A 23,484-nucleotide genomic window follows, 5' to 3' on the forward strand; every position below is an offset into this window, starting at 1 on the left:
AAGCACATCTTTATTAATACAAAGTTCTGGATAAACACCCTGTTGGCAGCAGAAATGTACACAAACGGTTTTAGATAGAGAAAGTTGAAAACCATTTGCTGTGGTTCACTTAAGTATATGATTGATTTATGAGATGTGAAAGTCATCAACGAAAAGATCATTTGCAATTGTAGGGGTAACTGTTCACTATTGGCATTAAGCTTTATAATGAAAAGTGTGACACTCAGCCCTCAGGGACTTCAAGTTCCTGTGGTAAAAACAGGAAAGTGTTGAGATTATATGGAACTAGAATCGGTGGTTAAGTAAAACATACTTCTGGTTTCAATGCTGTTTATCTAAGTTAATTTCGAGCTGAATGTAATACGTAAGAATTTTGCTGATTTTGCTACTTGCGAGAGAATCCCATCCAGATATAACTCTGGTATTATTATTCTTGTTTTACGTGATTTTATGCGAGGGTTTTTCTAGTGTTATGTTTATCACAAATTACGAACCTGTAAAAATACTTGTACAGTTGAAAATTATCTTATGTAAATAAGTTCAAGTGAGTTATGTAATGGATTTAATATTATACATTTATTTTAATATCGATGTTTGATTTAGTTAGCTATATGTTTAGAAATGCATGCAACTTATATTGTTAAATATGTAATGCAAAGTCCTGCCTGTTCTCTTAATTTGTAGAAGATTCTCGAGTGTAAGAATTAACAATATATGTTTTACACTGTTGCCAACTGAACTTTTAAGATTCTCGCCTAACGTTTATAAAGCGACACGCGGAGAGTCAGTTTAATATTACTGGATTGATACGTTTGGTATACTATGAGCATCGGTAGCTATAATTGTGATTAACACTTATTATTCTGGAAAATGCGGATACTTGACCAGGAACCTTTACAGATTTTTAACATTACAAACCGCTAAACTTTAGAGAATTAACTTCAGAAGTTAATATTTTTACGAAAACAATGCCTGTCTTCGTCACTGAAAAACACACGTGTGAGAAGCGAGAGAGACAGCTTACCCGTTAAGTGAAGTGTACCGATATTAACATAGAATTAATTTGTTTTCGTGAACCGTTGATAAAATATTCATTTTCAGACCAGATGAAAGATTCAGTATTGCTTGTAAAACTTTTGTATATAAATCAATATTTGTAATAACTAATATTATAAATTGGTTGGTTTGAATTTCGCACAAAAGCTACAGGAGCGCCATCTGCGCTACCCGTCCATAATGTTGTAGTGTAAGACTAGAGGGAAGGTACCTAGTCATCATTCCAATGCCAACTCTTGTGCAACTATTTTACCAATGAATAGTGGGATTGATCGTCACATTATAACGTCCCTACGTTTAAGAGGGCGAGCATGTTTATTGCGACGGGGATTCAAACCCGCCACCCTCAGATTATGAGTCGAGTGCCTTATCCACCTGGCCATGCCAGCCCCTTATAAATTGTATCATTGTTGGTACATTAAAATACACTTGTGCCATGAAAGAAAATTTTAAGTATCAATCTTGTTGGCAAACACAATAAATCTGATAAATATCAATATTCAATTAACTTTTAAATTAAAATTTATTGATAAATAAATGTATTTACTAGAATATTCTTCATTTTTTGGATCATTTGTTACTATGCCTGTATATATGAGGCTTTACATGCTAAAAATGACAGTTAAAATACAATTGTGCAGTTGAGTAAAATCCTGAGTTAAAACTCTGTTTTTATTAATGACACGTCTTGTGTTTTTTAAACATTAATCTTAATTCTCCATTTATTGTAACACTGTTCGATTTGTGGTTTTATATATTGTATGTTGCCGTTGTTGAGTTTGGAGCATACTTCCAGATAGCAATGTCATCTGTGAACTGTGAACAGAAGGTATGTTTTGAATTTTTAAAAGTGGTATGTTGCTGACAGAGATGATAAAAACGGTAAGGCCAAATACTTTTCCCCAAGCGACGCCCGCCTCTGTTGTGCAGCACTTGGAGTAGCTTTACCCAGCATTGGCTCTGATGATCCTATCTTCCAGTTTGGTTTGGTTTATTTTGAATTTCGCGCAGAGATACACGAGGTTTCTAATGGAGCAGTGTAAGACTAGAGGAAAGGCAACTAGTCATCAACACCCACCGCCAACTCTTGGGCTACTATTTTACCAAGTAATAGCGGGTTTAACCGTTACATTATAATTCCCCACAACTGAAATGGCGAGCATGTTTAGTGTGACGGGGATTCAATCGAGTAAGTTAGAAATCTAGTGAATGATTTCTTTAGGGAGTCACATTCTGGACAGTTTGTATCTGAATCCATTATGCCACATTATGCCCACTGTGTTCTAAACTAATTTAACTACACTGTGTAGACTTTGACAAAAATATCCAACAGTTTAAAGCTCTGGATACAAGTGTGGTGACTAATCACACTGTATTGTGATAACAGAGTAGGAGAAATAATTTGTCATATTGTGTTCTAAATGAACCAGACTGTGTGGATTTTAACAACAACAAAAAAAGACAGTTAGCTAAAACTCTGGATACAACTATGATAACCAACAACATAAAAAAAGATTTGTATACATGTTTGATTTGTTTCAATTATATTATTTTAGAACAGTAAACTGTGTGCTGTTTGCTTTTGCTGAAATTTATTGCCAACGAGTTACATACATTTAAAAAACAGAATCCAGCCCACACATGCATAAAACCTGACAGTGTTACTGTACAGTTTCATATTTACTGGATGGTTAATTGCCACAACCTGATTATTGCATTTATAAAATATCAATAGATTGTAGAATCAGTCAGTGGTCAAATAATGTGTTGTTGTTCCAATGGAGAGAGTAATTTTGCAGACAGAAGCACTCTTCCTTATTGAGAAATAAATTAATGAGTTTTCTCATTTCAACTTAGACCTAGAACAATTCAATTGTTATATTTATTTTTTGTCATTTCTTAGAATTTTAACTGACAAAAATTAAGAGGCTGTGATTTACATAGAACATAGGGTACATGGGTCATTCTGATGCTCATTGGATTTACTTGATTAATCATTCCAATGTATCATTTGATTCTGTGTTAATAGTTAATATATATACACAGGCTCTAACCCTGATTTCTTTTCTGCCATTTTATTGTTATGAAAGTTGATGTAGAAACATGATCAGGTTAAAAACCAGTCAGTATTTGAACAACAAGTGACAACTGTAATTTGTTTATGAAAATAAACTTGTAAATAACAAGCTACAGACCAAGTTTTTCAAGTCCACTGAAGTTGAAACTTAAACTTTACGTTCTTCAGAAGTTCGAAGTAGTGGATCTTTTTCACTTTGGTTCTCATATCCATAAGGTTTGTCAGGGTTGTCACCGTAGACTATCTGAAAGGCTGTAAAAAAAAAAAAAAAAAAAGATAGATCTGTTACAATGTTTTTTGTTATCTGTTAATTTAGGATATTAGTGATGAATAAAGGTCAATAAATTAAAACCAATAAAACAACTATAATTTCTTCCCTAAGATTGGTTGGTTTAAAACAAACAAACAATTACTTGTACGTGTTTATTACCTAACTTTTGTGTTTGAAAAATGTGGGCAGGTTACACACAAATTTACCTCCATTAAACTCTAATACCACACTCAACTATATTTCACTGAATCTCTGTCTGAACTAAGAAAAAAGTCTTTATAGCACATGTAATAAACATCATGAATACACAGTACTAATAAGAGCTACTTTTCGACTGGAAATAAAATGAAAGAATATACTTGAAAGTTTGAAAACCACTCAAGACTTCATAAAACAATCTTTTTTTTCTACTCAAAATATTAATGCACACATTACTGTAATTCCCGAAGAAGTAAGTTTGTTTCATATTTATGTGAGATAAAAATGTATACAATACTGTAATGAAAGTGACAGTAGTGCATTTGGTATCCATTTCATTAAAAAGTTTTCTACTGTTTTCATTTTCAACCACAGAATTGTTATGAAATATAAAATATGGAATATTTGAAATATAACTCTGTAAGATATAATGCTAAGCAGAGTGTATAGATATATACTGCAATGCTATTACACTAAAAAGATGGAAGGTCTCTTGTGTTGTTTCAATACCAGTGTTGATATATTTTTATCTGATATTGTGGTATTTTCAGCTAAAACCATTTCCCAAAAAAAGTAAATCAGATAGGCCCTCTATATAACATGAAGTTTGGCAAGATATACTGCAAAGTAATACTGAGTGCCTTCACAGAAAACTGAGTTTGTGCTACAAATTTGACTAAACACAATATTTATTATATACTAAAATAACTTTTATTCGTACAATACAAACTAACTGTGTGTGTGTGAAGTTATGTTTTTGAAATGATGGATAGTTGCTTTTAGTGAAGAGGTGGATAGATCAGGCTGGTTACATTCTCTCAAGAATTAGTTCCAGGTTGACCACATAACTAAATATAATATTCCAGAATGACTGAGCTGAATATGTAACATAAAATTATCCAGAGTTCCTAGTGTTACCCATTTGATCGGTTATTCCTACTTAAAAGTAAAGGAGGTTGTAATCTTGAGACATCCTGATCTTAGCTGTATATGTAACATAAAATACCCAGAGTTCCCAGTGTTAACCATTTAATTGGTTATTCCCATTAAAAAGTAAAGGTTGTAATTTTGAAACATCTTGATCGTAGCTGAATATTAACATAAAATACACAAAGTTCCTTGTGTTACTCATTTGATTGATTATTCATATTTAAAAGTAAAGGAGGCTGTAATCTTGAGACATCCTGATCTTAGCTGAATATGTAACATACAATTACCCAGAGTTCCCAGTGTTACCCATTTGATTGGTTATTCAAAAGTAAAGGAGGTTGTAATCTTGAGACCATTTGATTGGTTATTCATATTTAAAAGTAAAGGAGGTTGTAATCTTGAGACATCCTGATCTTAGCTGAATATGTAAATATATAATTACCCAGAGTTCCTCGTGTTACCCATTTGATTGGTTATTCATATTTAAAAGTAAAGGAGGTTGTAATCTTGAGACATCCTGATCTTAGCTGAATATGTAACATACAATTACCCAGGGTTCCTAGTGTTACCCATTTGATTGGTTATTCATATTTAAAAGTAAAGGAGGTTGTAATCTTGAGACATCCTGATCTCAGCTGAATATGTAACATATAAAACATACCCAGAGTTCCCAGTGGATTGTAATCCATTTGATTGGTTATTCATATTTAAAAGTAAAGGAGGTTGTAATCATGAGACATCTTGATCGTAACTGAATATTAACATAAAATACACAAAGTTCCTTGTGTTACTCATTTGATTGATTATTCATATTTAAAAGTAAAGGAGGCTGTAATCTTGAGACATCCTGATCTTAGCTGAATATGTAACATATAATTACCCAGAGTTCCCAGTGTTACCCATTTGATTGGTTATTCATATTTAAAAGTAAAGGAGGTTGTAATCTTGAGACATCCTGATCTTAGCTGAATATGTAACATAAAATTTGACACAGACAGTTCCATATAATTACCCAGAGTTTTGATTGGTTATTCATATTTAAAAGTAAAGGAGGTTGTAATCTTGAGACATCCTGTGTTACCCATTTGATTGGTTATTCATATTTAAAAGTAAAGGAGGTTGTAATCTTGAGACATCCTGATCTTAGCTGAATATGTAACATACAATTACCCAGAGTTCCTAGTGTTACCCATTTGATTGGTTATTCATATTTAAAAGTAAAGGAGGTTGTAATCTTGAGACATCCTGATCTTAGCTGAATATGTAACATACAATTACCCAGAGTTCCTAGTGTTACCCATTTGATTGGTTATTCATATTTAAAAGTAAAGGAGGTTGTAATCTTGAGACATCCTGATCTCAGCTGAATACTCAATAGTCATACCATCCATATATTTTGAAGGATGCATAAGAAGAAAAGTAAGCAGGATTAAAACAACTTAATGTTCTTCTTGTCCACATGTCATGTGAAAACTTCAAGTTTACCTACGTAATGCAAAATGTTGAACAATTCATGTATGAAATAAAGAGGTAGAAAATGCATAGTATACATGAATTCCACATTATTAGGAAATGTGTTTTATACTGAAATGAAAACAATGCCGAGTATTTTGTGTTGTATCTTTACCCCAATATCTTTATGCCTGGCAACGGTCAGTTGCAAACTCTCTTTGTTAACCTAAAGATGACCTAAGAAGGTCAAAACGTTCTTTTGTAGTTTATTTTAATCAAAAGTTTTAATACCCATACCAGCTGTCTGGATAAAACATTTTTACTTCAAGTGGGTTTCTCATCATCACAAATTTACCCAAATTCGAAGTGCATTTCATATTTCAATGCTAGCAGCATGGAGTCTATTATGTGTTTTATCACTACTACTAATTGTGAAAGTCTGTGCTGCTATCAAGAAATATTTTATATTGCAACACTAAGAACAAACACCATATCATGAGTTGTATGCGTGTAAGTTATATTGGAAATGGTATGATGAATTTTTATATTTTGATACTTATAGTGTCATGATGTATTTGGTTTAATTATCAGTTTAAGTTCTTCAATTTTATCAATTCTGTTGTGTTAAAACTAAATTATTCCCAACTTACCCTCTTTTTTTACCTTTGTTTTCAACTGCACTGGAATCATCATTAGTAGCACTATAGTACTGAAAACAGTAATTCCTCCAACACCATAACAAAGTGTATTTTTGTAGAACCAAGTGCAGTTATTACACATAAGTCTAAAAGATTAGACATTGGAAATTGATAACGTATCTTATTTATTCACATAAACAAAGAAACATAACAAAACCTTAGCCTTTACTATCCCAAAAGTTCTAAGATTTGTTAGAGGGACACCAACCATTCTAACCTTACATATATCTTTGATCCTCATTATCATATATCACCAAAATATGCATATTGACACATAAAAAACTCATATCTAAAATAATCTTATTTTATAAATCATGAACAATTCCATTAAAATATTTCCTTATGCAATGTAAATACACCAACAAGTAACATAAACATTCCCACAAGGATCTAATCATTCAAAGTGTATAAGTTTTCATAAGAATATTATCTTGTGCAACACAATGACAAATGTGTGTCATTTAATCTGGGAGGTTCATTAATTTTACCTGCTGCAAATAAACCTGAATTATTGTAATGATTACTATTATTGAGTGGGTACTTTCTGAGTGTTTACATAATAGAAGAATGCAACGTTCATTCCACTTGATGATAAGAAAGGCATTTTATATTTCCAACTGTAAGTTTTACATTTCTACAACACAGTTATACATCACAGACTAACTTCACAAATAATGATAAAAAGTCATTACTTGCTAATATCTGATGCATCTACAATACTTTCCATATCTCTGTTAGTTCACTAAAAACAAACTGAAACTTTACACTTCCCAGTTGACTATATCTCTCATGATCACAACAGTTTACCTTAGGTCTGGATCAACTTTATGCTTTGTTCTACTTTGGGTTGGATGTTTTAATTATCTTGCACTTCCACTCTTCTCAACATTGGAAGTTTAACATCTAGTGGTATGTCATGTATTGCACAAGGATTTCTTGATCTCATATAATAATAAAACTATTCAAATCTAAAGATAGTCTAACATTACATGTGTTTCTGAATGAAGTCTATTCCTAATATGTATCGTTCCTCAATGTCAATCACCATTACATCAATTTGTGTAGATAAGTTTCCCACAGTGAGAATGACTCCCACTTTCCTCTTATTGGAACCTCATGCATGTCAGAACCCAAACAAGCAGTTTCCTAACCTTCATTATCAGAGAAGATCAAATAATGTCAACTGTTGAACCAGTATTAATCAAAATATTTTGAGAATTTCCATAAATTAATCCATTAATTTGGGAACTGGTTTCTTCAGATAACAAATTTCTTAATTTAATTAGAACAAATGGAATTTTCTTGACTGACTTTCACTTTTTGAGTTCAGCTAATTTCTGTTGCCAAAGGTCTGATTAGCTCTCCTTTTCCTTTGGTGTGGAGAGATTCTGTGGTTCATTCTTAGGGTATCATCTCATGGGTTTATTATCATACTAATAGATGCTATTGAATAGATGCTAATTTCCCTAAAATTAGTGAGGAATGAATATAAAATGGGCATTTAATCTCATCCTTTGGAATGGTGTACAAGCTGTGATGGTGTGCAAGCTATGAAATTTTCTTCCAAAAATAAATACTTTTATTCTTATTGGTGTTTTTCACTGCCCATTCAGTGCACATAAAGGTTAATGGATTAATGTTAATATTGATATGAAATTTTAAGGAATTGCAAAATAATTAAATTTTCTTGTAACGTACCTTTGAAAATAAACAATTTGATACACTTTTTATTTCTACATTAAACAGTTCAGGAGATACAAAATATTATAGACAGATACATAAACACACACTTGGCTGTTAGATACAAAGATATTGGTCTGTCACAGTTTCATCAGTATTGTCCATGATTTTAACATAAAAATGGTAGTTTATTCTTAAGTTGCAAATAAAATGATACAAAAAATGTAATTTGCCCTTCTTATTAATACAAGAAAATATATGGTAGGTAATCAATCACTTAAATCATTTATTCTACCTACCCTTGTATAAAATGTACGAGACTACTACATATCAGATATAGATGTGATGGGTGTAATTGTCACTTTTCCTGTTTTTTATATATTTAGAAAGTAGAGGCATTTGATGGTTATTCATCCAAGATTAGATTAGAAAGTTATGATATTATAAAAAAATACGAATATGGAGCACTACATTGTGAATCAATTAAAACGTGAAATCTTACCATGGCAAAAGTCAAGAAAAGATGGAAAATTGTTATTTATAACAAGAAACAACATAATGAAAACAGTAAGCACAATACTTGCAAGGTAAGTTGCTAATTGCCTATCTCAGAGGAGTTGGGAAGTAATCTGAGTGTCGCGAGTTCAAATCCCTGTCACACCAAACATGCTCGCCCTCTCAGCATGTGCACGTTTTACTGACATCACAACAGTTTAAGTTTCAACATTAAATGTTTCTTATGTAACGCCATTTTAGTGTCTTTCAGGAATATAAGGATTATAATTTCTACTATAATACGAAGGTTGCGTATGCTATTTTAAAATGATTAGCCTCACTATGTCTGGTCATGCTCTATCTGACAACTGTGCATATTGATAACAGCCTTCTGATGTGGTATACACTGCAATATACTCAATCATACGGCAATCATTTCCAAAGTTCACTGGTCCCACTTCCAGGTTTTCCATAAGTTATACAGTGAATGTAGATTATGGTTTTCCAGCACCTGCTTCAGCAGTGTGATTATACAAAACCCCCTTGTGTGTTGACATAACGACTTTACCAACATGTCTTTGTATGGAACAGTGCGAATACCCATCCCAGCTGCTTTAAGATATGATACTTGTTTGTTTGTTTTGGAATTTCGCACAAAGCTACTCGAGGGCTATTTGTGCTAGCCGTCCCTAATTTAGGAGTATAAGACTAGAAGGAAGGCAGCTAGTCATCACCACTCACCGCCAACTCTTGGACTACTCTTTTACCAACGAATAGTGGCATTGACCGACACTTTATAACGCCCCCACGGCTGGGAGGGCGAGGATGATTGGCGCGAACCCGCGACCCTCAGATTACGAAGCGCACGCCTTAACGCGCTAGGCCATGCCAGTCCCACGTCACTTTTCTAAATGGACATCATTCTTGAATATGGTGTGTACTGTTATTTTTGACATTTGTTATGAGACTTTGCTTTCCATGGATGGTTAATATTTGTTCCATGTTTCTTTTTGAATAGTCCTGGTGCTCCAAGTTCATAAATATTCCTTTGTTTTCGAAAGGCGCCGAGTGCATGTTCTTGTCATGGAAGTTGTAAATACCAGACCTGAACACATCTTTGTGATCTGAATATATCAATATTTTTCGCCTGCAACATGTGCTAACTAAAAGATTATAGTTTAGATGACATCACACAACCTGTGAAAAGGCAAAAAAAATGCCAAAATACATTTGCAATTGATGCTGTTGTACTGCGATATCACATTGGTTGTGGTAGTCACGTGATATTCTGATTTGTATATTCAAAATAAACTTAAAATAACTCAACACTCTGTTTACTAATTTTCTATACTACACAGTATGATACTTTCTGAGCCTTACTGGAGTTGTTTATTACAAGAAGAATTGGTTTTGGTTTGTTCTGAATTTCACGCACAGCTGCTCAAGGGCTATCTGCGCTAGTCGCCCCTAATTTAACAGTGTACGGCTAGAGGGAAGGCAGCTAGTCATCGTCACCCACCGCCAACTCTTGGACTACTCTTTTACCAACGAATGGTGGGATTGGCCGTTACGTTATAACGCTCTCACGGCTGAAAGGGCGAGCATGTTTGGTGCGACGGGAATTCGAACCCGCGACCCTCAGATTACGAGTCGAGTACCTTATCCACCTGGCCATGCCGGGCCAATGAACATTTACCATGTTATGTGTACAAGCAGTAAATCTCCTCAAGGGAAGAAGTGCTTTCCAAATATGTGTTTACAAAAAAATTAATTTTTAAGTATCAGCTAAATATGACGTATTGACTTGAAATTGATTCATACGGAAACAATCTACTATACCGTACGTATCAGTAATCACCTTATATGGGCGAAAGTGCTGCTGGGTAGAATCTGGACTACAACCCGCAAAAAGGTTCCTCTTTTGTTTTAGTTTATTCTGACGAAAAACACTTTTGTTACGTAATATATTCTTTAAAGTATAAAATACTTCTTATACGAATAATTTTCTAAATAATAAATTTCAAATTCATACTTGTATTTAAAAAAAACATATCTTGAATGTTATATTAACTTCTTCTGTGGCATAAAGGAAACAATTACGACTTCATCTTACTTGAAAATGTACGCAAAATTAGATGTGTTTGTTAGTTTTCCAATTTCGCGCAAAGCTACTCATGGGATTTCTGCGCCAGTTGTCCATAATTTAGCAGTGTAAGAGTAGAGAGAAGGCAGTTTGTCATCACCACCCACCGCCAACTCTTGGGTTACTCTTTTACCAACGAATAGTGGAATTGACCGTCACGTTATACGCTCCTTAGGCTGAAAGGGCGAGTATGTTTGGTGCGACGGGGATGTTAATCCGTGACCCTCTACGAATCGAACGCCTTAATCCACCTGGCTACGATAGGCCACGCAAAATTGGAGCGTATTGACAATTTATAGTCTATATATTAACTTATTTAAATCACTGAAAAATTTAACCGAAATAAATAATTTATAAATAAGCTAGCGTTTCGTTTGTTTGTTTTGGAATTTCGCACAAAGCTACTCGAGGGCTATCTGTGCTAGCCGTCCCTAATTTAGCAGTGTTAGACTAGAGGGAAGGCAGCTAGTCATCACCACCCACCGCCAACTCTTGGGCTACTCTTTTACCAACGAATAGTGGGATTGACCGTCACATTATACGCCCCCACGGCTGGGAGGGCGAGCATGTTCAGCGCGACGCGGGCGCGAACCCGCGACTTTCGGATTACGAGTCGCATGCCTTACGCGCTTGGCCATGCCAGGCCAGCGTTTCGTACTTACTATTTTATAAATTAAAATGTACAATAAGAAAATGAAATATAATAATGAATTTGCGCTCGTTTGTTACCTAGCGATTGTCAAGTGATGTGCAGGTGCTTGGAGCACTATATTCAATGATACTGTTATTATTTGTATGCATAATATTTCTTGAAGTGTCACCATTGAGCTTTGAAAATGGATTCAAAAGATAATAGGAAAGATTGTAACTATATCATTGAAAGCTTATTAGTAAACAAGTGTGGTACAAAGTGTTTTAGTGATAAAGAAAATATCATCAGAAATGATAGGTTGTAGCTGGCTTTAAGTCTGACTGGAAGAACAAAGCAGTGTGCTCGAAAATTCAATGTAAACCAACGTGACAGAACATCTTAGATAAATGCTTGTCCAAACTTACAGAAACGTTTCTGCTTATTGTTTAACAGTGAATTTTGGATATGGAACTCAAGTGGATCTGATGATTTAATTAATATACATGAAGATTCTTCAACTCATATACACTGGTGGCCAAAATCTTAAAGCCAATGAATATAAAGAAAAAATATGCATTTTTCTTTGTTAGACTCAATCACTTATTTGACTAGAGCTTCGAAAGATGAAAGAAAAGGGAAAATAAAAATAAAATACTTTTTCAGCATTTAATAAGGAACGTGTGAACACTATGAAAATAGCCTAAATACAAGCTGGTCAAAAGTTTAACACTATACCAAAATGAAGTCCTAAACAAGGTAAGAAATGCCCAACAAGGCCTCAGTAGTGTGTTGCACGGCTGTCATTGCGAATAGCTTCAAACCTTCGCTTTGGCATGGTCCATATAAGCATTTGCAGAAGGCTGGCTGGAATGTTATTCCAAGTGGTGAAGATGGCTTCACGAAGATCATGCACTGTTTGGAATTGACGTCCATTTCTAGAGACTTCCCTTGCCATTCACCCCCACCATTTTCAATGGAGTTCAGTTTGGGCGAACACGCTGGATGGTCCAAAAGAATCACGTTATTTGCCGTGAAAAAGTCCTTGGTCTTCGGGACATTGTGGATTGTAGCATTGTTCTGCTTGAAAGATCCAGTCATTTCCACACAAGCGAGGGCTTTCGGTCAATAAGGATAAGCTCTCTCCAACATGCCATTGTAGCCAGCTGCTGTTTAATGCCCCTGTATAACCTGAAGCTCCATTGTTCCATGGAAGGAGAAAGCACCCCAGATCATGATGGAACCTCCTCCACTGTATCGTGTAAAAAAATGTCTCCAGTGAGATATCCTTATCATGCCAGTAATGTTGGATGCCATCCAGGTTCAGTTTTCGATCACTTTTCTACGTTTCATGTTTGGTGCTTTTTCAGCAAAGTTTAACCGAGCTGTTTCGTGATGTGGAAGGAAGCGTAGGCTTTGAAGACATTTACGGTTTTTAAAACCTTTCTCTCGTAGATGCTGTCTTATTGTTCTTGAGCTGCATTTTGCGTCCGTAAGGGCCTTAATCTGGTTCGACGATCGACTGGTGTCTTGCCGGACAACCCGTCGAATCCTCCTGCTCAATGCCGGAGAAATTTTCTTGGGCTGACTACTTGAAATTCTCAGGGTCTTTTAGAAATTTGCAACAGCAGTTTTACTACACCCAATCTCACCAGCGATGGCACATTGAAAGAGACCTTACTTTTGAAGCTCGACAATTCTGCCACATTCAAACTCTGTTAACTTTTTAGTCTTTGCCATGTTTTTACCCAAAGTAACACAGGAGACGTCAGTGGTAGATGTTGACAACGCTAATGCTTGAACACAAACGACTAAATTTCGTTACGTGTTTACCGATTAACGCTTCGTTTCAGTATGGTCTTCAACTTTTCGCCAGTTAGTATTTAGGCTAATTTCATAGTGTTCACATTTTCCCTATTAAATGCTAAAAAAAGTTGTTTTTTTATTTTCCCTTTTGTTATTTTCATCTTTTGAAGCTCTAATCAAATGAGTGGTTGAGTCTAACAAGGCAAAATGCATATTTTTTCTTTATGTTTATTGATCTTAAGATTTTGGCCAGCAGTGTATTTTCAACTGTAGCTAGATTTGGAAAATCACGGATTGAATTCCAACTAAATAGTCAACATCAAATAAATGTGCAATCGAGATAGTATGCTACTTGGATGAACAACAATTAGCATTTAGTGGTCATTATTATTTACTCGAGTCTGCTAACCGAGGCAATTATGTGATCCATTATTCAACTTCATTTTAGAAAAATTGAGTGTTTGTTACTGGACTGTTAAATATAAGCCAAAATGACCTCATTAATGGTGTAGAAGTATTGTTGAATGAATAATCCGTTTTGACGAGAAAATCCACTCATAGAGTTTGTTTGTTTATTTGTTTTGGAATTTCGCACAAAGCAACTCGAGGGCTATCTGTGCTAGCCGTCCCTAATTTAGCAGTGTAAGACTAGAGGGAAGGCAGCTAGTCATCACCACCCACCGCCAACTCTTGGGCTACTCTATTACCAACGAATAGTGGAATTGACCGTCACATTATAACGCCCTCACGGTTGAAAGGGCGAGCATATTTGATGCGACCAGGATTCGAACCCGCGACCATCAGATTACGAGTCGAACGCCTTAACCCACCTGGCGATGCCGGGCCGAAAGGCAATTAATATACTTTGTGAAATCCAAATATCAATGAAACAAAAGTCGCCGCAACCATATCTTCAAGCATAATTTTGGGCCTGGCATGGCCAAGCGCGTAAGGCGTGCGACTCGTAATCCGAGGGTCGCGGGTTCGCGCCCGCGTCGCGCTAAACATGCTCGCCCTCCCAGCCGTGGGGGTGTATAATGTTACAGTCAATCCCACTATTCGTTGGTAAAAGAGTAGCCCAAGAGTTGGCGGTGGGTGGTGATGACTAGTTGCCTTCCCTCTAATCTTACACTGCTAAATTAGGGACAGCTAGCACAGATAGCCCTCGAGTAGCTTTGTGCGAAATTCCAAAACAAACAAGCATAATTTTGAAGGGGTTTTAAATGTCACTACTCATATTTCTAACCTAACTCAAGGCAATATGCTAAAATCTGCACGCTAATTTCCAAAGGATATTTTATTATGTTAGTTATGATTGACATTGAAACGCGTAGACAATTACATTCTCCACATTTTCAACCAGTTTGGACATGATCGACGGTAGGTTTGAAGGATCTTTTCCATTTGTTATCAAAGCTTTCTGTAACTCGTGTTCCGCCTCTTGGAATCTTCGGTGAGACAATAAGAAACGAGGAGATTCGGGAAGAAGCCTAAAACATAAAAAATTGTGAATAAACAAAAAAGGAACTATATCCTTGAAAACGAAAATGTATGCCATTGAATTTATCAACATCTCTTTCACTCTCTATCGCTTAGAATACTTATTATAAAAAGATGAAATATAAGAGAAAAGTTAAACCAATACCAATGATTGTATCCAAATACAAAGAGTGAGATGTTTATATTTTAAAATTTCATGTAAAGTTGCACAAAAGGTATCTGCAAAATGTCGTCGCTAATTTTTAATTCTTTGTCTATTCTTGTTTGACCTATTGGGATTTTACTTTATTACAAAAAACGAAAGAGCAGTACTGTGTGTATTGCAGAGAAGGCGAGTTATGAACCATTGGATTAAAATTTTATAGCTTTAATAACGGACAAACTCAATGATGAAAAAGGAAAACAGAAATAAGCCAAAATTAAAGTACTAATATGTGAAAAATAAATTACATGACATTGCAATATATTGAAAATAAAAGTCATACTGTTCTTATAATATAAAAATAATTAGTATCGATGTCATTATAAAATAAACAAAACAACTTATTATTTATTGTATTAGCACAGATAGCCCATTGTGTAGCTTTGTGCTTAATTCAAAACAAAAAATTTATTGTATTATAATAGAACAAAGAATTTTGGAAAACTTGTGTTATAATAAAAATAACTTATGACTGATATTATAATAAAAGTAAATTTAGATACCTATATTATAAAGTAAAAAGATTTTGATGAATTTGTTTTTTGATATTCAAGAGATATACTTGCTAATCACCCATAATTTTGATGCAATAGACCAGAGAACTTAAAAATGATCTGGTAAGTGGAATCCATCGACAAGGCTACCATAACTAAACAGTAGTAATTAGCTTTCACTATTTTAACGTTCTGATGTAATCATGTTGGAATGTCCGATTTTTGTCGTTTTTTGCTAATGGACGCGAAATTTAATCCACTATTTCACATTCTGGGATATTAATCGGGCCATTTTTTTGTTTAAAGGAAAAAAAAATAAACATTCAAGTTGAGTGAGAAACAGAACAGTGTAGAGACAAAAATATAGTAGGTAACAAGTTATAATATGAATGAGCCGAAACAGAAATAAAATAATGTAACAAGTTATGTTGAGAATGAGACGAGAAATTCATGGAGCGAGAAATGAATAACGAAGAAAGAACTTTAATATTAACTACCATATTACACCTATCATTACTGTCGACTCGACGGTACGTGATCAACGTTTTAAAATATTGTTCTCAACCTGATGTTGACCATAGGAGGTTGAAACATTATTTGAAAATAACAAAAGGTTTTCTATTCCCACATCAGCTGTCTATAATATATATTATCCTGAAAAAGTGAGTATCTATGCATGTTCATTAATAATCAGCGAGACACAAAACAAGTTAGCTAGGAAAACCATTAGAAGGAAGAAGGAATTAAGAGGAAAAATGGGAAACTAAGAGTAGAGAGAAAAGGAAAACCAGATGGAACTAACGAAAGAAAGCATTTAGTTTGGTTTTGAATTTCGCGCGCAAAGCCACATCAGTGCTATCTGTCCCTATTTTAGCGTGAAAGAAGGCAAACAGTCATCACCACCCACTGCCAAGTGTCGGGCTGTTCTTTTACCAACGAATAGTGGAATTGATTGAAACACATAACCTTCCCACAGCTGAAAGGGCGAGTCCAGCGTTATGTCAACCTGGCCATGCTAGGCCGAAACATGAGGGAAAAAAAAGGAACAAGTGGGAATTAATTGAATGAAAAATATAACAACTGAGGTCTATTTTGTTTAAAATTTTTTGCACTAACAGTCCTTACTTTATGAGTGACAGATTAGATGGAAAACAGCTAGGCTATATAACTCGCTGTACACTTCTGGGTTATTATTTTACAAATATATAGCGGGATTGAACGTCAAATTATAATGGCATCACGGATGAAAGGACGAGCATATTCTGTGAAGAGGATTTGATCCTTCAACCCCCTTAGATTGTGAGTTGAGCGCCCTAACCACCAGGCCATGTCATATCCCAATACTAAGAAAATTAGTTAAGAAGAGATAGAATTATATTACGTAAAATGTAAGAAACGTATGCTTATGGAGAAATAAAACTACCAAAATAAATGACAAATCTATTCACTGTGATACAATGAATAGAAAACAAAAAGTGAAAAAGAGTAAATGGAAAAATAAACAACCTTCGTGTCCAATTTTATGCACAAGAAAGTCGAATCCAAAATAAATCTACAAACTTACCAGTGAGGTCACTTAAAGAGTGACAAAGAAGCAGTGATTTATATATAAAAGAGAAAGCAGTAGCAATCTAATTTATAAAAATATAGACAAGAAAAGAAGTATATTCGGTATACATGCAAGATTTAGTTTTAACCTTTGGTCTACATATAAAAAAGTATATTATAAATACTAGTAAATTGTTTATCATTAAAAACAAACCTAGCCAGTGTGCTGTGCTCACTACGAATATCGAAATGTTTTTGGTTTCTTTTTTAGTTCGCAGGTTTACCACTAAGTGGAGTAATCAAACTTTTTACACTCTATAGTAGAAGGTTTATTATACGAATAGATATCCATCTCTATGTATAAAAACAACATATTGAGCCTCTTATTGGATACCTAACCCCTTCTAAAAGGGTTGATAGCTAACAAGAAAATGTCATGTTATATAATCTTTCAAGGAAAGAAATCAGAATGTTTCCTATAAAATATCATGTGTAAATGTTAAAACTCAAGGGCTGGCAAGAAAAAAAAACAGTTTCGCACAGAGGACAGTAAAACAAATAAACACAAAACACCATCCTCAGATGGAAATATAGAAAGATAATTAGCATAAATTCGGTTTACAACAGCGACGCATAAGCCAGGTTCACAAAATTCATTTTATGTACATAGTTACTTGTAAGAGTTTCTTGAAAGCTGCATTAGTACAATGTGGATAATGAAGAAATGATGTACTTCGTATAATGTAATGATGTATATATCTACTTATGTACTTCGTATAATGTAATGATGTATATATCTACTTATGTATAAGCTGCATTAGTACAATGTGGATAATGAAGAAATAATGTACTTCGTATAATGTAATGATGTATATATCTACTTATGTATAAGCATCTAGAAATTGTATAATAACAATATTTCAAATGATACTAAAATCTCGAGTTCTGTTTTGAGAAATTACAATACGAAAATATAAAGTGAATTTTGTATTTTGTATGCTTCTACCTCGCCGTCCTCTGTGTCTACAAGAATAACGTTTGAAGTTGATAAGGTAAAGAAAATACTCACCACCAGTGTCCGGCTAAAGCTAACAGTGGTACGCTGATGCTCAGTTGAAGGTATGTCCAGTCTCTAATAAACCAGGCCAATACACTAAGGGTTAAAAAGCCAACAGCCCATCCCATCTGAAAAGCTATTCCCAGTGTCGATCTCTGGCTTTGATCTATAATTTTCATTACTAAAGAGAAATATATTTCACTGTAGGCCAGACTAACACAATATTCCTTGAAAATAACGATAGAAATTAAACTGTTTATCTTTGTTTAATTAGAAACTTTGGAAGAACATCTTTTGAAAAGTAATACAACTTTTAAATAAACAATATTTGGAATTCCACAATCTAACAATAAGGAATTAACTACACGATAATTTACTATTGTCGTAACGAACTAGCCATCTTTTATATAATTTACTGTATATTATGATTAAGAGAGAAAAGGAATTTGAATCTTTTCTCTCATCACCTAAAATTTTGTGTGAAACTCGTCTGTAAAAGTTCGTTGAAAGTAAGAGATTTTTGAAATAGATATTACAGTTCTTAAGTTAAAATGTTGTTCGAACAACATTTGTTTTCATCTGAAAGTTTTTAAAATTTAAAAATACAACAACTTTTCCATATCTGTAATAACTGTTACATGAATGTTTGCGGTCATTTTTAAACTATTATCCATTATACCGTAGACGTTTAATAAATATATTTTTCTTCATAATATTAAATCTAACTACTCCCTGTAGTCGGCATTGATTAATAACTTTTGACACGCCTTCAAGGTCTTCCACGAAACAAGATAAAAAAAGAAATATATTTAGATATCTCTGTACAGAAGAGTCTGCAATGTGGACTGAAAACGTTTAACAGGATTGATGATCTAAATATAGACTGGGCTAAATTTTAAACACTTAGAAGTTACCCAGTGCCACTTGTTAAGATCTAAAATCTAGATATAGAAATTGGTACTTACATAAAACGAATGAAGAAGTTACAATGCCAGTCACGCCCAAGGCTACAAAGAATCTCAAAATAACGAAAATTATAAAACTTGGTGATAATGCGCATAAGATTCCAGACAAAGACCCTGTTGCTATGCTTAATAAAATGATTGGTCGGCGGCCGAATCTTAAGAAAAAAACATAAAACTCGTTTCTTGTCCATATAATATAAATACAACTCATCGATGAATAGAAAAAACGTTGAATGAATTTTACCCATATATAATGATACAACATGTGAACCATGAAATAGTAAACAGAATGTTCTTGTCTATATATTATGACAAAAAGCAAAGGATCGAAAACTTAGCGAGAAGTCATCTAAAAAAGTTAATTGTGAAACCTTTATTGTATTATATTTAATTTTTTTAACAAATTAGAAAACTAATGGATCAAAATGGAGTTGCAATAAACATTTTTATTTTAAAAAAATCAGCCTAGAATCAGTAAAAGTAACACTGTTTGAAGTAAAGTTACTTGAAGATCATTAATGTTAAAAATAAATAACTAAAAATGACACTTCATCGATTTCAAACTATCTGAGAACGTTATCGTTAAATCTGAAGAAAATGACGAATGTTAAATATAATTTTGAAGGAAAGAAGCGATTACATACATTTTGTTAACAGTGGATTTTTCAAACTTTACATATACGTTTATTGACAACGTTACAGTAAAAATCTATGAATAATGATTTTCCGAAATGATTCAGGAAAACACTTAAGAAGAAAGCTACTATGTCACAGTTAAATATATTAACATAGAAACCACACATGGAACAAGATAAAAACATAAATATGGGAATTTTAAGACTTACAAAAATGTCGGATGTTGCAATAAATAAAATATGTTCCTTGTTTACAGATTCAAATATGGATACAATGAGTGAACTATAAACAACAGTATAAAGAACAGTCTTATCCTTCATGAACAAACAACTGTCTGGCCAACAAACGTTAAAACACTTCAATCAAAGAAAAAGCCTTTGACAAATTCAAGTATCCAACCTGTATATACAACAACCGTATTCCATCTTGTGTAGACGAGAGTCAAGTAAAGAAATTGAACAGAGCCAATCTAAGGTAACATTTGTAAAGAAATCACCGTATATATGGTAGCTTTACTGTTAATGTAAGATTGTTAATATCCAACCTGTATATACAACAACCGTATTCCATCTTGTGTAGACGAGAGTCAAGTAAAGAAATTGAACAGAGCCAATCTTAGGTAACATTTGTAAAGAAATCACCGTATATATGGTAGCTTTACTGTTAATGTAAGATTGTTAATATCTCTGGCTTGAAACCTAGTAATGTAAGTACGGATTCCGAAACATTGAGTCGAAAATAATATTCACGTAAATAAGAGATAATGGCTTCTTTTACCAAACAATAAACAAACAATATGAATAAATAAACAATAGCAGACAAAAACAATGTCCAAATAAACATCTTACCTCTTTCAAGAACAATAAGCAAATAATTATCCAAATAAATAAGTAATTAATGGCAGAAATCTCACTATCCTTGAGGCAATATAATAACAAATATGGTTATCTAGAAATGTTGCCATCATCTGTGGTTATCTTAATTTTTTTAAATTTGTAACAACTAACAAACCCATTTAATAATATAGATGTGGAAAGTTTCAGCCATCATAAAACATTATTGTAGTAGCACTGAAGAATCTAACTAGCAGTTAAAACAAGTTACATCAGTGTGGGAAAATGTCAGAAAAAGTCCTCAGCTGTCAGAGTTATATCAGTGAATGAATGTTCTATTAAATGTCCATATCTGTTAGTATCAGACAGTATATCATATATCTTAGTAACGCCTCTAGCTACCAGTTTTATCTATGCGAGAGAATGTTGCATGAAATGTACTTACTTATAATTTTATCAATATGAATGTCAGATATCTGAAAAATGTCACTAGCTATCAAAAGTTGTATCAGTGTGAGATTATGTTCTAGTTCGATGAAATGTGCTTACCTATCCGAGAGTTGGCCGGTTATAAACCATGAGACTAGACATGTAGAACATCTGACTCAAAGATATCATCCACGAGTTGTTACAGACCAAGTTCCACTGAAAGTACAGAATCGGTGTTAAAACACAAAAATTGAACAAAACATAGATGAAAAGTCAAACAGAAAGGGCAATATACATTGTGATCAAGCCTGTCCGTTTTCACTAAGCTAAAACTAATTTAGCTTTCAGTGGATTGAGTTTTTTTGTTTACAGTTTCTTCTCATATTTAGAGAAAGACACACAAGTATGCATGTAGAAAATGTTTCTCGTCATGACGAGAAACAAGATATGCAATTTATGTAAACAATTTGATATTTTTTTTAAAAAACCCGTGTACAGGGCACCAAATTTTAATTTTCTATTGAACAAATTTATTCTACTATTGATAGTAAAAACATCCACATATCGCTTACCGTTTTTCAGTTTTAACAAACCTGTTCTACTATTGAAGACTTGTACTGAGTGTGGTCGTATTCCCACTCGAAACAATAGTCAACTTCACGAGTATTATTCAAATTTGTATTATTCATTACGTCATACATCCAGCATTTGCTAAACGACCGTTGTCCTGTTTCCTGAGCCACCACTGGTACACTGAAGTTCTTCCATTCTACTTCCGACATATTGTGGAAAACGTCTGGACGTCCACCACACCAGTGATCAATATTAGGAGCCAAAAATATTATTACCAGAATATGCCAAGCATTAGGCAAAGTCGCGACAAAATCAAAAGAAAATATTTTTCTCTGCCATGGTCCTGTGCCGCCCATAATGAGTGTAATATCTTCTCTGGGTGATTTCATCCTTACGTTTAAAAGCAGGGGTGTGCAACAGGCGGCCCGCCAAGCCATTTAGTGTGGCCCTAGTTGTTGTAATCTAACCATGTGGCCTGATCTGTAATCCAACGCAAATGGAATATTTTTAAAAGCATCGATCCTACGGGATTCCCAGGCTTCGACTCGACAAACTTCTAAAATTATCTTTGCTAGAGAGGAGCAGGCCGAATTCGATTGGTCGGCCTCCTTAGGGCATGAATAGGTGACGTGCACTAGCACTGTTGTCTACGACTCAACGTCATGTCCTGAACCTCGCCTTCGCCCTCTGGCGACAATTTTCCCTAACCTCTGCTGTCCGTCATTCATTATTGGTGAAAATTTTATTACCTTTTACAGTTACTACAAGAGATTGAAGGTAAATTGATTATTATTTAGCATATTGTTGTGACTTTACTGAATTTATTAAAATTTTTGCTTTCAGATGCATCTGATTCTATGTACAGTGTGACCTCGTTATTCGCGGGGGTTACGTTCTTTACCCTCCCGCGAATAGCGAAAAACCGCGAATATTGGACGCAGTTTTAAAACGTATATGTATGCGATTATATACTATATGAAATGCTTCCCAAACACTAATGATACTTATACTCATTGATGCAGTAATAATGTAGCAATATTGCATACTGTTATGTATTTCACTAAATTGTACCGTGCGTTACAGGGCTGTGCTTTGCAGTTTGCGTTGTTGGGGAAGCTGAGGCAGTCAGCCAATAGCAGTCCAATCTTGTTTGGTGAAGACGACAATTGATAAAAACGGCTTGATTGAGTAAATACAACAGAAATCTCCTCGAAAAGCCTTTTCAGTCTCTGTGACCTACAAAACGCAGTTCGCGCATAACCCGCGAATGGCGAACCGCGAATAGGCGAGGTCACACTGTATTTTGCTATTCTCAATTAATTTAAGTACCGGAAGGCTATGATCGGGATGCCAATTTAGAAACATGTGTTTCTGTCCATAAGAGGTTCCATGTGTAAATAAATTCTATGTTTTTTTCTACTTTGCTATTTTCGTGAGAATAATTTTTGTTTTGATTTCAGGGCTAGTAAAATGTCAGCAGTTAAGAAACGAAAAATTGATGATGAGGGAAGGTTATTCAACAGTGAATGGTGCACAAAATATCTTGTTGTCCCACATAATCAAGGTGTTGTCTGCCTCGTCTGTCAAACTACAATTGCAGTCATGAAAGAGTACAATATTAATCGACATTACGCAACTAAGCACTCCTTCCAGTTTGATGAAATTGTTGGTCAGGCACGAAAGGACAAAATTGAACATTTAAAACATCCATTGAAAAGCAACAAGGTGTTTTACCACTTTCAAGAAAAATTCAGAACTGGTGACAAAACTGAGTTTTAAGCTTTGTGAATGTATGGCAGAAAAGGGAAAGCCT

At 34.2% G+C, this 23,484-nt stretch overlaps 2 protein-coding genes across 3 annotated transcripts in view; both read right to left on the reverse strand.

Annotated features, from left to right (window-relative positions):
• Nucleotides 1-3,115: 3,115 nt before the first annotated feature.
• LOC143243066 (solute carrier family 22 member 4-like) lies at nucleotides 3,116-21,103 on the reverse strand. Of its 2 annotated transcripts, XM_076486800.1 has the most exons (4): nucleotides 19,201-21,103; nucleotides 18,248-18,416; nucleotides 14,777-14,924; nucleotides 3,116-3,385 (listed from the first exon to the last, which is right to left on the reverse strand). In XM_076486800.1, the coding sequence occupies exons 1-4, from the start codon at nucleotides 19,472-19,474 to the stop codon at nucleotides 3,374-3,376; spliced, it is 603 nt and encodes a 200-aa protein (XP_076342915.1). In that variant the 5' UTR covers nucleotides 19,475-21,103; the 3' UTR covers nucleotides 3,116-3,373. The 2 variants fall into 2 exon arrangements, with proteins under 2 accessions (XP_076342915.1, XP_076342916.1); XM_076486801.1 differs by lacking the exon at nucleotides 3,116-3,385 and having other exon boundaries at nucleotides 14,713-14,924; nucleotides 19,201-19,353.
• The window catches only part of LOC143243067 (solute carrier family 22 member 3-like), a 136,908-nt gene continuing 131,689 nt past the window's right edge, over nucleotides 18,266-23,484 (reverse strand). Inside the window, exons 3-5 of the mRNA XM_076486803.1 lie at nucleotides 21,692-22,046; nucleotides 21,219-21,314; nucleotides 18,266-18,401 (exon numbers count right to left, since the gene is read on the reverse strand). Of these exons, the coding sequence (XP_076342918.1) occupies nucleotides 21,219-21,314; nucleotides 21,692-22,046 (451 nt within the window). The 3' untranslated portion in view covers nucleotides 18,266-18,401. The remainder of the gene's footprint in view (nucleotides 18,402-21,218; nucleotides 21,315-21,691; nucleotides 22,047-23,484) is intronic.

The sequence above is a fragment of the Tachypleus tridentatus genome, unplaced genomic scaffold, assembly GCF_004210375.1.
Source record: "Tachypleus tridentatus isolate NWPU-2018 unplaced genomic scaffold, ASM421037v1 Hic_cluster_2, whole genome shotgun sequence".
Taxonomy (NCBI): Eukaryota; Metazoa; Arthropoda; class Merostomata; order Xiphosura; family Limulidae; genus Tachypleus; species Tachypleus tridentatus.